Genomic DNA, 12,060 nt, shown 5'->3' with positions numbered 1-12,060 from the left:
AACTCCGATCTAGCCATCTGGGGACGATCGGTCCCCCCCTTCGAACTCCAGGGCCCAAGTCTCTAAGCATGGAGGAGTTCAGTTCTCGGTTCTCGTGAGAACGCTTTTTCCCATTGTGATGGTACTGAGGTAAACAATTGGCAAGCATTCATTCAGTCGTATTTATTGAGCGCTTACTACGTGCAGAGCACAGTACTAAGCGCTTGGGAAGTACAAGTGGGCAACGTATAGAGACGGTCCCTACCCAACAGCGGGCTCACAGTCTAGAAGGGGGAGACAGACAACCAAACAAAACTTGTGGACGGGTGTCAAGTCGTCAGAACAAATAGAATTAAGGCTAAATGCGTATCATTAACAAAATAAATAGAATAGTAAATCTGTACAAGTGAAATAAATAGTCATAAATCTGTACAAACATATACAGATGCTGTGGGGAGGGGAAGGATGTGGGGCGGGGGGAATGGGGAGGAGGAGAAGAAAAAGGGGGCTCAGTCTGGGAGTCAGAGAACGTGAGTTCTAATGCTGGCTCTGCCACATATCTGCTGTATGATATTGGGCAAGTCATTTAACTTCTCTGGGCTTCAGTTACTTCATCTGTAAAATGGGGATTAAAACTGTGAGCCTCGTGGGACAGGGACTTCGTCCGGTCCAGTGTGCTTGTATCCACTTAGTACAGTGCCGGGCACATAGTAAGCACTTAAGAAATAACCCATTTAGTATTATTGTTATTGTCGTTATTAAGCACTTACTGGGGAGACCTAAGGTGATCCGATTGAATGGATTCCCCATCCCCTGTGACACACCTGGTCTGAGAGGGAGGGAGAGCGGGGATCTGATCTCTGTTCCTCACATGGGGAAACAAGGGCCCAGAGAGGTAAAGTGACTTGCCTGAGGTCACACAGCAGGCCAGGTGTAGACTGGGGCAGGAGGTAAAGGACTTGAGCGTTCGCTATAGAAGCAAATCAGAGGACCCCCAAGAGGTGCAAAGAGGCCCCCTCTTTGAAACTTCCTGAAAGTGTCTGGGCTCATTGCTTAGGGGCGAGGACGTGGGTCTGGGAGTTAAGGGACTTGGATTCGAGTCCCAGCTCTGCCACGTGACCCTGGCCAAGTCACTTACCCATCCTGCACCCCCGTTTCCTCATCTGTAGGACGGCGGAGCAATCCCCGCCTCATCTCCCTCCCGGGGTGTGTTGGGAGCGAGAAGCAATGCAGGGAACGGGAGAACACGTGACCAATTCCAAGCGGGCTTCCTGTGCTCTCTGGGGACCAAATGCCCACAGGAATCCTGGTGGAAAGGAGACGGTGGCACGGTCTGGAAGTTGAGAAAGTCTGTCATTCCATCTGGGCGGTGGCCAGCGTGCCCTTGGGCCATTTGGAGCAGAAGCGAATGTCCGTCTTAACCTTCTGGTCACCACAGCGGGTCTTGCTGAGGGCCGACCCGACCTCGTGGCAGCTTGGCTCCTGACACGCGAGTGTTGGCGCTAGCCTCAACCTCCCCGCCCCAGAGGTTAACGAGATTTGGCCCCCAGAGCTACAAGCTGACAGTGTGGCCCCTCCTCGGGAACGGCGCCACTTTCCTGTTTCTGACTCCGTCTCTTTCCCTGTTGGTAGATGTGGGTCAGTTCCTATCCAGCGTGAGAGCGATTTTGGGGTCACTGCTGTCCCAGCACGGTGGGAAAACAGTGGTAGAGAAACTGTGCAACTCGGTGTTCGCCATGGCAACCCGTCAGCTGGTGAGTAGCAGGAGGCCGGGTGGGTGGGCAGTGGGCTCAGGGTGTCACCCGTTCCGCGGGCAGAGGGGTGCGGGCTGACACCTCCTGGGGCCTCTGTTGGCGTAGGTCATCTTCCTGCTGGACTTCTACACATTGGACATCCCCCACTGGGCCCTGTTGCAAGAATTCAGCACCTTAACGGACCTGTTGAAGAAACTGGGCAGCGAGCTGGGCGGGAGCCCACATAAGGTCCGGTCTAGATAGCGGGGGTGTCTGATGCCCACCTGCCCCCTACTGCCCTTCAGAACCCCCCACCACCCCCAGTGTGACCCCCTCCTCGTTCAAACCACTCGGTCTTTTACTGGCGGCCTTTGACGTCCTCCCAGGTGAACAGTGGGCCGGGGCCAGGGTCGCCTCCCTGAATCACCCAGAGGAGGGTTCTCCTTCCCCGGGGTGACCCGCCGCCCCTGGTAAGGCTGGAGTAGAATGGGCACCGCGCTGCACCGTCATACCCAATGAGATCTGGGTAAAGGTGAATTTGGGGTGGTCTCTGTCAGGAGGCCGTGGGACGGTCCGAGTGGAAACCCTTGGACTGAAGCACTCTCAACAGGCCCGATGCCCTCGGAGTAGAGTTTTCTGGGTGGGGAGCCCCGGTGCTTCAGTGTGGTCTGGGGGCGGCTGCCATGTTTTGCCATGCACAAATCTGAGACGTCCCCATTGGTGCGGGTTGTCAACTGGCTCCTAGACTTCTCGGGGTCCTTATAGATAGATGCCCCCACACACTGGCTTTGAGGCGGTCTGCCCCATCTCTCCTTCCTGCATAGTATCAACTCCCTCCTCCCACTGCTCCCGAGCTCATCTCCCAGGGCCTCACTCTCGACTCTCCCCATCTCTGTCCCTTGGCTCACACCATGCCCTTTGGCTGTAACTCCTCCACCACGCAAACGCCCCAAATCCCTCATGTCACCGTTCTCCCGCCATCAAAGCGTGCTGAAATCTCACCTCCTCCAAGAGGCCTTCCCCAGTAGATCTCTCCAGCCCCAGCCGGGTCATCCCACTTCAAGCACTTGGACGGGAATTATCCATCCCTCCGGGTTTCCTGCTCACCTGGCCCGCCCTGGCTCTGCCATCCGTTCTGCCCTGGTCCCTCTTCCCGCTCCCACTCCTTGCAAGTCTCCCCGTGTCCCCCTTTAGATTGTAAGCTCCCCCGAGGGCGGAGGCCCTTGTCTGTACTTGGGTTGAGTGTGTTGTAAAGTTTAGTCCAGTGCTCCAACGCAGCAGGCGCCCAGGACAGTGCGGACAGAGCCCAGTAAGCCCCACTGATGGGTTGGTTGGCCGTCCCTCCCTGTGTGTGGCGGGTGAATGTGGGCAGCGGGTCCAGAGGGAAGGACACCCCTCCCCGGCCCCAACTCCCTCCCTCACCTCCGGGTCCTCTGCCTGCACAGGTGGACCTGGAAGCCTGGCAGCAGGAGCAGCCAGTGGTGTTACGGACGTGGACGGTGGAATCGCCTCACAACTACGAGAACAACTGCCATGAGGTGTCGGTCTTCGTCAGCCCGGGGGCCACCTACTTCGAGGTGGAGTTCGACGACAAGTGCGAAACGGAAAAGAGGTGCGGCTGGTCTGGGGGACGGTGGTGAGAGCTCACCTCCTCCAGGAGGCCTTCCCAGACTGAGCCCCTTCCTTCCTCTCCCCCTCGTCCCCCTCTCCATCCCCCCCATCTTACCTCCTTCCCTTCCCCACAGCACCTGTATATATGGATATATGGTTGTACATATTTATTACTATATTTATTTATTTTAGTTGTACATATCTATCCTTTTTATTTTGTTGGTATGTTTGGTTTTGTTCTCTGTCTCCCCCTTTTAGACTGTGAGCCCACTGTTGGGTAGGGACTGTCTCTATGTGTTGCCAATTTGTACTTCCCAAGCGCTTAGTACAGTGCTCTGCACATAGTAAGCGCTCAATAAATACGATTGATGATGATGATGATGATGAGTGCAAGCCTAGCGGGGCGCCGGACCCCCCCCCCCCGCCCACCAGCGGGGAGCCACTCTCCACGGGCCTTCAGGCCTCGTTACCCAGGAGAGGCGGGGCCGGCCTTGTCATCGTGACTGATCCTTGGACGCTGTCCCTGAGTGCTGAGGTCACAGCTCTCAGTGCATTCATTCACTCATTCAGTCGTATTTATTGAGCGCTTACCGTGTGCAGAGCACTATGCTAAGCACTTGGGAAGTACAAGTTGGCAACGTATAGAGACAGTCCCTACCCAACAACGGGCTCACAGTCTAGAAGGGGGAGGCGGACAACGAAACAAAGCATGTGGACAGGTGTCAAGTCGTCAGACAGCCAGTCCTCTTTTTTTTCCGGTGTATTTGTTAAGCGCTTACTATGCGTCAAACCCTGTTCTAAGCTCTGGAGTAGGTACGGGTTAATTAGGTTGGACCCAATCCTTGTCCAGCATGGACTTCCTCTTACAGTCTAAATAAGAGGAAGAACAGATGTTTGGCTGAGTGGAAAGAGCATGGGCTTTAGAGTCAGAGGTCGTGGGTTCAAATACAGGCTCCACCCATTGTCAGCTGTGTGACTTTGGGCAAGTCACTTCACTTCTCTGGGCCTCAGTTACCTCATCTGTAAAATGGGGATTAAGACCTGGAGCCCTCCTTGGGACAACCTGATCACCTTGTAACCTCCCCAGCGCTTAGAACAGTGTTTTGCACACAGTAAGCACTTAATAAATGCCACCATTATTATTATATTTAATCTCCATTTTACAGTTAACTGGGATACTAACAGTTAACTGAGATGCTAAAGTGACTTGCTCAAGGTCACGCAGCAAGCAAGGGGAGCAGCAAGCGGCCCCTTCTCTTTGCTCCCGTTGAGACTCTCCAACACCTCACCCACTTCAAGTCAGTCAGTCATGTTTATTGAGCATTTTCTGTGTGCAGAGCACTGTACTTAGCGCTTGGGAGAGCACAATATAACAGTAGAACAGACACATTCCCTGCCCACACGTGCTTACAGTCTAGAGAAGAAGGTGTCGGTTGTGGGGGGGAGGATGAGAGGGCGGGATGGGACCGTGCCCTTGGTTGGTTGGGGGCTGTAATTTGCTGGCCTTCCCCCAAAATCCCCAGTTGGGCTCTCTTGGGTCTGGTTGTGGGTAGAGTCCGGAGGGTGTGAGGGGAGCCCCACCTAATTTGAACATCGGGAAGCCCTGTTGGGGTGCCGAGAGTGAAGTGGAAAGTAAGTGGGCTAGTATGTGTGAAAGCCCAGCAGCCGGTGGGTCTGGGGGACCCCTTTTTCCGCTCCCCTCCCCGCCGCACCAAGTAATGCCGGGGAGGAGGGAGATGGGAGTCACAGAAGCCAATGGCCCCACAGGTATGATTATCTGGAGTTCACCGACGCGCGAGGTGGGAAGACCCGCTACGACACCAAAGTTGGGACGGACAAGTGGCCCAAGGTGAGTGTGGTCTGCCGGTCCATCTCATGACATCGGAGAGCTCTGTTTCTGCCAGAAATCTCCCACGTCCCCTTCGGCTCCCCTGGTTCCCTGGGCTGCCACCATCCTTGGGTGTGAGAGGAGTTTGGGGAGAATAAAGTGCTCACCCTCTCTTTCTCCCCCTTCCCCTCCTTGCCTTCCCCCTCCTCCATGCCCTTCTCTCCCTCCTTCCCTCTCCTCCTCTGTTCCTCCCTCCCTCTCCTCCTCTCTCCCTCCTTCCCTCTCCTCCTCTCTCCCCAGCTTCCTACCAACTGCAAGCTTGTTGCGGGCAGGGAACGTGTCTACTGGCTCTGTTGTGCTCTCCCAAACAATTAGTTCAGTGCTCTGCACAGAGTGAACGCTCAGTAAATACCCTCGAGTCACTCAGTGATTCCCCTTCCCGCCTCGCTACCCTCCCTGTCTCTCTGATTCCCGTTCCCTGTCTCTGCCTGTCTCCCCTCTGACTTTCTCTTTATCCCTCTGTGTGTGTCGCTGTCTCTCTGCAACTCTGTCTCTGCGTGTCTCTCTGTCTTCTCAGACACGTTGCTCTTGTTTGCGAACTAAAGCCCGAAAAGGGGGCTCGGGCAGAGGTGGTGTTAGGGCTGTTGCTCTCCTGTGGGTTTCCCCACTCCGGTTCTGTCTCCCGGGTCTTCAGCCCTTCCAGCCTGCCCTCTTCTCCTGGCTCCCGGCACCCCCTCCCCACGGCCACTCCATCCCATCCGCCGGGCCCGTTTCCGCTCCGCCGCCTCCTGGGAATGCCCTCCCCTGCCCTGCCGGTGTCCCGCCTCCTCCCCGCTCCAGACTGCAGGCCCTGTGGCACCGAGGAGCCAGTAATGGGCAAGGAGCAGCTCCCGGCTCTGTTGCCGTGCCCGGAGGCAGGAGTTCAGAGAGGGTGTCACCCCAGGGGTCAGTCAGAAACAGCCCTGGGGCTCCCGGTTGGAGTGGTTTTTCCCTGATTCGAGCCCGCTCTCCGTAGGTCCCAGGCCACTCCACACCCTCCGTCCATCAGAGCAGGGACCCAAGGGGTCCAGGGTGAGGGGCGGCCGGGCAGGTGGCTCAAGGGCTTTGGGAGGGATGGACCTGCACCCCCAACGTCCAGCTGTCCCCCGGGGGCCGCGGCATTGTCCAGCGGCGGATGGCTGGGTGTGGAGGTCAAAGGGCACCGAAAGCCTTGAGGAGGTAGTTGCTCTGACTCTGTCCCCCGTGGGGAGAGCAGTGTCAAGCCCAGCTGTTCAGGGAGACGGACGGCCAAACCTCAGCCTGCTCTCCCTCCCCTGCCATTCATTCATTCTTCCAATCATATTTATTGAGCGCTTACTGTGTGCAGAGCACTGTACTTAGCGCTTCGGAAGTCCAAGTTGGCAACATATAGAGACGGTCCTTCCCCAATAGCGGGCTCACAGTCTAGAAGGGGGAGACAGAGAACAAAAGAAAACATATTAACAAAGTAAAATAAGAGTAAATATGTACAAATAAACCCTCCCGGGAGTCCTGGCCATGAGATGGGCAGTCCTCTGCCCGTGGCAATAAAACCTGGGCCGTAGGTTCAGGGCTTACTGTTGTGCCAAGCGCTGTGCTGAGCACTGGGGTAGATAGAGTCCAGTCAGATGGGAAGCACTGTAGGCTAGTGGAAAGCATGGGCTTGGGAGTTAGAGGACTGGGGGTCTAATCCCAGCTCTGCCACTTGTCTGCTATGGGATCATGGGCAAATCACTTCACTTCTGTGCCTCAGTTGCCTCTTCTGTAAAATGGGGATTAGAATCGTGAGCCCTATGTGGGACATGGATGCTGTCCAACCCATTGTCTTGTATCTACCCGAGTGCTTAGCACAGTGCCTGGCATATAATAGTGCTTAAATATATATATTACGTATTTTTAAAAAAGGTAAGATGCAGTTCCTATCCCACAAGGGGTTCGCAATCTAGTGGGGAGGGAGAACATATTAAATACCCATTTTACAGATGAGGAAACTGATTGTAATTTCCTTGAGGGGAGGGATCGTGTCTTAATTCACTCAATCAATGGCGTTTATCGAGCGCTTTCTGGGTGCAGAGCACAGTGCTAAAAAGCTTGGGAAAGTGCAATACAAGAGAATCCGTAGACCCACTCCTTGCCCATAGGGACCCTTAAAGTCTACAGGGGAGCGCGACATTAAAACAAATTCCGGATAGGGGAAATAGAGTACAAGGATATGTACGTGAGGGCTGTGGGGCTACCAGCTCTATCGTATTGAACTCCCCCAAGCGCTTAGTTCAGTCCATAGTGCGCAGGGATTGCTCGATAAGTAGTACCACCGATTGATGGTTGATCGAGAAGGGAGAGGATTTGCCCAAGGTCACCCGGCAGGCAAGCATCGGAGCCAGGAGGGGAACGCATGCCGGGCTTCTCCCACGGGGCCTCGCCGCTCCTCCCGGGTCTCCCGGCGGCCTCTCGGGCGACGACGGGGCCGGTGACGGGGGGGACGGGGGGACCGTCATCTTCCTGTCGGACCCATTTGGCCCACTGAATGTTTTGTTGTCCAATAGAAAGTGACCTTTAAGGCTGGCCCCCGGCTGCAGTTTCTCTTTCACTCCGACAGCAGCAACAACGAATGGGGCTACAAGTTCTCCGTCACCGCGTTCGGCCTGCCCGACGTGGCCGTCTCCTGGGGCCTGGACCTGCAGCTCCTCATCTGCCGGCTGATGGGGCGCCTCGGCTCCCGCTGTCTGGCCCTCAAGTCCCCACCAGGTGCGCCTGCTCCCCCGTGGGCCGGGGGACGGTGCCCGGGTGCCTTCTGGCTAATAATAATAATAATAATGATAATAATGGCGGTATTAGTTAAGTGCTTACTACTAGAGAAGCAGCGTGGCTCAGTGGAAAGAGCCCGGGCTTTGGAAGCAGAGGTCATGGTTCAAATCCCGGCTCCGTCAATTGTCAGCTGTGTGACTTTGGGCGAGTCACTTCTCTGGGCCTCAGTTCCCTCATCTGCAAAATGGGGATTGAGACCGTGAACCCCCTGGTGGGACAACCTGATCACCGTGTAACCTCCCCAGCGCTTAGAGCAGTGCTTTGCACATAGTAAGCGCTTAATAAATGCCATCATTGTTATTGTGATGTTGTGCCAGGCACTGTACTAAGCGCCGGGGGGAAGTATAAGCAAATTGGGTTAGACAGAGTCCCTGTCCCACTTGGGGCTCACAGTCTTAATCCCCATTTTACAGATGAGGGAACTGAGACCCAGAGAAGTGAAGTGGCTTGCCCAAGGTTACAAAGCGGACAAGTGGTGGAGCTGGAATTAGAATCCATGACCATCTGATGCCCAGGCTCGTGCTCTATCCACTATGCCATGCTGCTTTTAGCACATGGGCTTCCATCTTAAGGGGCCCGACCTCCCCTAGGGAGAGTCCTGTAGCTCTGCCCTCCCTCTGGGGCGAGTCCTACAGCCCCAATTTCTCTCGGAGGAGAGTTCCACAACCCCAGCCAACTCGAGGAGGGGGAATCCTGAAGTCCCAGATAACTGAAGGGGAGAATCCTGCGGTTTCGACTTCCCCCAGGGAAAGTCCTGTAGTCTCGACCTCCCTCAGGGGAAAGTCCTGCAGCCCTGACCTCCCTCGTGGGAAAGTCCTGCAACCCCAACCTCCCTTGGGGGAGAGTCATACAGCCTCAGTTTCTTGGGGGAGAATCCCTCAGCCCCAGCTAAGGGGGGAATCCTGAAGTCTCAGCTAATTCAAGGGGAGAATCCTGCAGTCTCGAATTCCCCCAGGAAGAATCCTGTAGTCCCAACCTCTGTCGGGGGAGAGTCCTGTCACCCCGACCTTCCTTGGAGGAGAATCCTGCAGCCCTGACCTCCCTTGGGGAGACTCCGACCATCCTGCTTTGGTTCCTCCCAGTCTGTCCCGGGCAGCGGGGAGCTAGGAGCGAGTCAGGACGGCCCCTTTGAAACAACATCTGCGTTCCGCCCTCGAGGTGGTGGCAGACGCATCTTCCCTGCCATCCATCGTGAGGACGCTCTTCGGGAGCAGAGTGGGTCATCATCATCATCAATCGTATTTATTGAGCGCTTACTATGTGCAGAGCACTGTACTAAGCGCTTGGGAAGTACAAATTGGCAACATATACAGTCCCTACCCAACAGTGGGCTCACAGTCTAAAAGGGTCGTGGGATTGCCGTCGTCCTCCCTCCGGGGTGCCTTATTTTAACCCCCGCTTTGAGCCCCCAGAGACGCAGTGCCGTCACCCGCTTGCCTTTCTTCCCTATCCAGAGCCCGGCGGCCATTCTGAGCTGTCCCCGGCCAAAGTGGCGGCCGTCCTCAACTCGCCCCTGTGGACACCGGTCTTCCGTCACCGGCTGGGTCCAGAGGTGGGAGCGGGCCAGCCCCGGCGGAGACTCTCCGAAAGCCAAGAGGTAGAGCGTGGCCTCGTTGGCGGGATGGGGGACGGGGGGAAGGGGTGCCTCTGCTCCGCACCCCTCATGGTCACGAGGGCTTGGGCAACCCCTTGTCCCGAGGGAGGAGACCCTGGTCCACCACAGCACTCCGGTGTCGGGCTGCACCCGTCCCCCCCGGAAACGCCTGGGCCAACCGTCTCTGCCTTTTCCTCGCAGGCTAAGGACTTTCCTACGGACGCGTGCCGCAACTTTCTCCTTCGCTTCGCAAAATCAGATCCTGCCCAGGGCTTCTGTGGGCAAAGTTCTGAGCTTTTCAAAGGACTCACACAGGCATGTAAAAAACAAGCCCCAAAGACAGATATAGTTGCTGGTTCCACTGTTGATCGAGCTGTGAACTCCACATTTGCTGCTTTGGTGTATCTCACTCCAGATTTGTATGGGAAGCTACAGAAATATGGTAACTGTCCATTACAGAAGAATCTCTTTTACTGAAGACTAGTTGATAAATTGTACGAAATCCTGTCTTAGCTTGTAAAACTGTAAGGTAACTTGAGGGCTCCGGGACAACTCGGGGCGTACCTGCAGCCGTTCAGGGGGCGGCTGTAAATCTGACCTTCCCGTTAGCTGCTGAGCGAGAAGCGTTTGCTTTCTCTAGGCTAGCGCTGTGGCCACCCTAACCGCGTCCTCTGAACCACTCCCGATTTTTTTTTTTTTGGATCATCCGGTTTTCCCACCCGGGGAGACCCCAGGAGGAGCTTAAACCGGAGAGCGCCCTGAGGGGCACAGAGGGGGGACCGTCATGGAGGCCCAACCACCAAGTGATGGCCTGCCTGTCCTGCTGCGGGGAGAGGCTATTCTGTGTCTCTGGTCCTGTGGGACAGAAGTGAGAGGAACCAGGGTGGCCTGAGTTGGCCTCTCTCGAGCCCAGAGAACCCACCGGCTCTAAAGCCCGGAAGGCTCTGTGTTGATTCAGCTGAATTTGACTCAGTTGTATTTATTGAGCACTTACTACGTACAAAACACTATAGTAAACCCTTGGGAGAGTACAATATTGTAGTAAACAGACACATTCCCTGCCCACACGAGTTTACAGTCTAGAGATTCTCTCATTAATGCCCACCCTCCCTACCCAAGCACATCTCTGGCCTGTGTGGAGTTAACCTCCTCTCTCCCCCGACCTCGGTCAGCCCCTCTCTCCAAGCCTTCTCAGAGAGAATGTGGGGCCGCTGCTGGGGCGGGAGGTGTTTTTGTGGACCGTGAGCAGAGCCCGGTTTCAGGCAGGGTGGTGGTCCGGCCTGGTCTTTCTTCACTCATTCATTTATTCATTCAATCGTATTTATTGAGCGCTCACTGTGTGCAGAGCACTGTACTAAGCACTTGGGAAGTACAAGTTGGCGACATATAGAGACGGTCCCTACCCAACAGTAGGCTCACTCGGGACTGGTGCTTTTCCTCTGGGCTGTCGTCCCCTCCTCCGGCCTCCTCCTCCCACCCGAGAGTGTTACAGGTCACGTATAAGCTGGCTAGGATGTGGCCCCCTGGAGTCATGGCCCGGGTCGTGGTGCACCTGGGGCGTCTCAGGAGGCTGGTCCGAAGTGGGCAAATGGTTTCACCCTCCTCTGTGTCTCAGCCCCAGGCATTCCCCTGGGCATCCTGGCTGCGGGCAGTAGCGAGAGCCCCATCCTTCGGGTAACTCAACATCAGCTCCGTCTAGTTGACCCATGGTGCCCTCCGGGGAGCTCGGGCTATCGGCCCCCTCCCTCCCATCCTCCCACATACCCAGGAGATCCTCCTCAGTTTGGACCCCAGCGGGGCAGCTCTGTTCCCCCCTTCCATGGCCGCATTTGCCAGTTCACTCTCCCTGTGGCTTCTGAGGTGACGGCGAGCTGGGAGGCTCAGGGTGTGTGTCAGGCCTTGGTTTTCCGGGCGGCAGAACCTGGGCAACCAGGAGGGAGGGAGCTGAGAGGAGCTCGGCGCTGATCTGGAAGTTCTCGGGGGGCTGGAAGTTAAGGAGACGCAGCCGTGGACGGAACGGGGTCTCCCAGGAATTGCCAGCTGCCTTAGATATATACCCTTGTGAAGGGATCGCTTCGTCGATAGCATTCCCTGGGCACCGACGCAGGGCCGAGCCCTTAACCGAGCGCTCGAAGGAGTACAACGAAAGCACGGTGCAAGGTCCCTGCCCTCAGGAAGCTCCTACTTTGATGGGTTTGGGGTTCGGGCCTTGAGCGGTGGAGAGGGGCCTAAAGATCACTGCAGTTTTTCCTCTTCTTTAAAGCCAAGATCACGGGCAATGTGGGGTTAGGGGCCTCAGAGAGACTAAAGAACCCAAGGTCACTTTCCTCTCCTTTTCGCAGTTAACAGCGGTGGCCAGGTGCCCTTGGACGAAGACTTTACTCAGGTGTATTCACTAGCCGACGGGATTAGGTTGTGGATGGTAAGACTGCTCCCTCAACGCTGACGATTTGCCGCCCTGCTCTCCGGCTCTTTGTTAACTTCTGTAA

General features: G+C 56.0%; 1 protein-coding gene across 1 annotated transcript in view; it reads left to right on the top strand.

The window, feature by feature from the left end:
- ZZEF1 (zinc finger ZZ-type and EF-hand domain containing 1) overlaps positions 1–12,060 on the top strand; it is a 77,028-nt gene that overhangs the window by 33,380 nt on the left and 31,588 nt on the right. Inside the window, exons 22-29 of the mRNA XM_038758856.1 lie at positions 1,612–1,733; positions 1,839–1,961; positions 3,158–3,324; positions 5,091–5,172; positions 7,716–7,917; positions 9,432–9,574; positions 9,773–10,013; positions 11,914–11,993. Coding sequence (XP_038614784.1) covers positions 1,612–1,733; positions 1,839–1,961; positions 3,158–3,324; positions 5,091–5,172; positions 7,716–7,917; positions 9,432–9,574; positions 9,773–10,013; positions 11,914–11,993 — 1,160 coding nt within the window. The remainder of the gene's footprint in view (positions 1–1,611; positions 1,734–1,838; positions 1,962–3,157; positions 3,325–5,090; positions 5,173–7,715; positions 7,918–9,431; positions 9,575–9,772; positions 10,014–11,913; positions 11,994–12,060) is intronic.

This window comes from Tachyglossus aculeatus, chromosome 17 (assembly GCF_015852505.1).
Source record: "Tachyglossus aculeatus isolate mTacAcu1 chromosome 17, mTacAcu1.pri, whole genome shotgun sequence".
Taxonomy (NCBI): domain Eukaryota; kingdom Metazoa; phylum Chordata; class Mammalia; order Monotremata; family Tachyglossidae; genus Tachyglossus; species Tachyglossus aculeatus.
The sequence above is the reverse complement of the archived record's forward strand: the minus strand, read 5'-3'. Positions and strand labels throughout refer to the sequence as shown.